The 2,342-nt window shown below is 40.5% G+C and overlaps 1 protein-coding gene across 3 annotated transcripts in view; it reads right to left on the reverse strand.

Moving 5' to 3' along the window:
* nek1 (NIMA-related kinase 1) overlaps positions 1-2,342 on the reverse strand; it is a 19,299-nt gene that overhangs the window by 13,989 nt on the left and 2,968 nt on the right. For all 3 annotated transcript variants that reach the window (XM_031868409.1, XM_031868410.1, XM_031868411.1), the window contains exons 8-10: positions 1,881-1,935; positions 854-1,054; positions 697-769 (exon numbers count right to left, since the gene is read on the reverse strand). In XM_031868409.1, coding sequence (XP_031724269.1) covers positions 697-769; positions 854-1,054; positions 1,881-1,935 — 329 coding nt within the window. The remainder of the gene's footprint in view (positions 1-696; positions 770-853; positions 1,055-1,880; positions 1,936-2,342) is intronic.

A 2,342-nucleotide genomic window follows, 5' to 3' on the forward strand; every position in this document is an offset into this window, starting at 1 on the left:
ATCTGTGCATGCGACAATACAATCTGTGCATGCGACAATACAATCTGCGCATGCGACAATACAATCTGCGCATGCGACAATACAATCTGTGCATGCAACACAATACAATCTGTGCATGCAACACAATACAATCTGTGCATGCAACACAATACAATCTGTGCATGCAACACAATACAATCTGTGCATGTAATACAATACAATCTGTGCATGCGACAATACAATCTGTGCATGCAATACAATACAATCTGTGCATGCGACAATACAATCTGTGCATGCGACAATACAATCTGTGCATGTAATACAATCTGTGCATGTAATACAATCTGTGCATGCAATACAATACAATCTGTGCATGTAATACAATCTGTGCATGCAGCAATACAATCTGTGCATGTAATACAATCTGTGCATGCAGCAATACAATCTGTGCATGTAATACAATCTGTGCATGTAATACAATCTGTGCATGCACACAGCTTGAGCAGGAGCTGTTTGAGTTTGAAGACAGGGCTTTGAGGGAGAGCATCACAAAATCTGAAGTGAAATCAATAAGTCGTGCTCTCAAATTTAAAGAACACACTCTGGAATAAAGGCGGGAACAAAAAGCTCCACGGACACGTTTCTGATCTACGGTTGAGAACACAGCGCGACCAGTTTCTCTCTTTTATGGAAGAAAAATAAAAAGTGTTTGCTGACCTGGTGATCCCTGCACCAAACCCACTTTAGGCTGCTTGTGAAGAAAAGTATGGCGGAATTCCTGAGCAATGATCTGGAATCGGTAGAGAATGAATGTTATTTTTAACTACAGTGCTGTTGTTGTGTATCAGAGCGACCCGGCTGTGTGCCGCTCTACCTGTGGGGTGAGGAACCTCTCTATCCTGCAGGTGAGGAAAGGTTTGTCCAGAACGCTGCTGACGGACGGCCTCTCTCGAGGGCTGCGTTTGAACAGCAGCGCCAGGAGAGAGCGCAGCTCCTGGGAGTAGTGGAGGGACACGGGGGGGTATGAGCCCCGGATGATCTTCAGAACCAGGTTCTTCATGTTGCCAGCCTCAAACTGAGGAGAAATACACGCACAATCACACTCAATGATGGTAATAAAGCATCGGTTATTAACCCTCGGAACACCAAAAAACAATGAAGGCTTCCATCAGAAAAGGCAGACAATACAAAGTTTTAAATTTTGATATTTCATCAAAAACATTTTATTCTACATGTTCTCATTATAAGTCTCTCCTCTAATAAAGCGTTCACTTTAACCAGATTGTATAAAAACATTAAAGTGTGAGCTCCTCAGTGAAACTATGAAGTCATGATTGATTCATCCGAGACCAACAGTCATGTGACAACAAGGAGGAGACACTTTGACTGAACTTCAGGAAGTGAACACAGAGAGAGGAGAGGAGGGGAGAGAGGAGAGGCTGGAAGTAGAGGTTGTTAATATTATTAAATGTTAATAATAGTTCAATATCTATAACATTTGGAACCTCCATTTTTTTCAACTTTGGTAGCACTTGGAGAAATGTCGCATATATAGATTTCATTGTTTTCCAATTTTTGCAAAAGAAATGATCAAAGAAATTCAACTATTTCTTTTTTATGATTTATGCCATGATAAGCGTTTTATTCTTTACTAAAGACATGTTTGTTCTCTCTACTTGTAGCCGTGATCGTTCTGTTTCCATGGAGGAGCAGGACCACAGAGAGAGCAGCTTTGTGGTTCAGAGGGTTCATGAATGTGTGGCTGAGACGATGAAGAGCCACAGATTAGATTATGAGACTCTCAGGATGATACATCAAAGCATGTGAGAGAGCATTTCAATGCCTCATAAGATACATTAAATCTGCGTTAATGAATCAACACGCACACACTGAATACTTACAGCATGCTTAAGAGTGCACATTTCATACAGGACACACCCGAGGGCCCAAATATCACTGCAGGGGGGAGAGCAAACAGATGGACAGACGGGGGGGTCAGTTCTGAGGTTTACATCCATTCAATGAAGTATCAACAGACACTTACAATGATTTCATCATCATTGAGGGGAGACACAACAGGCTCAAACATTAGTGTATACACTTGTTCATTTAGAGTTGCTAGTATTTTTCCTCCATAACTCGTCTTCTGTCAGACGAGAGGAAATAAAACATTTATTTTATACTTGGTCTGTTTACGTCTGTAGATTTCTCCTAAATTCACCAAAAGTTACCATTACATAATGCCTCATTTACATATTTAAACATAACATTTCAGTAAACATGTAATACAATAAATACTGATCTTAATGTGAGTGATGAAGTTTCATGGTGATATCTATGAGTTCATGTGTTCACCTGTAGAG

Source organism: Anarrhichthys ocellatus, unplaced genomic scaffold (genome assembly GCF_004355925.1).
Source record: "Anarrhichthys ocellatus isolate YVR2014 unplaced genomic scaffold, GSC_Weel_1.0 scaffold42, whole genome shotgun sequence".
Classification (NCBI taxonomy): Eukaryota; Metazoa; Chordata; class Actinopteri; order Perciformes; family Anarhichadidae; genus Anarrhichthys; species Anarrhichthys ocellatus.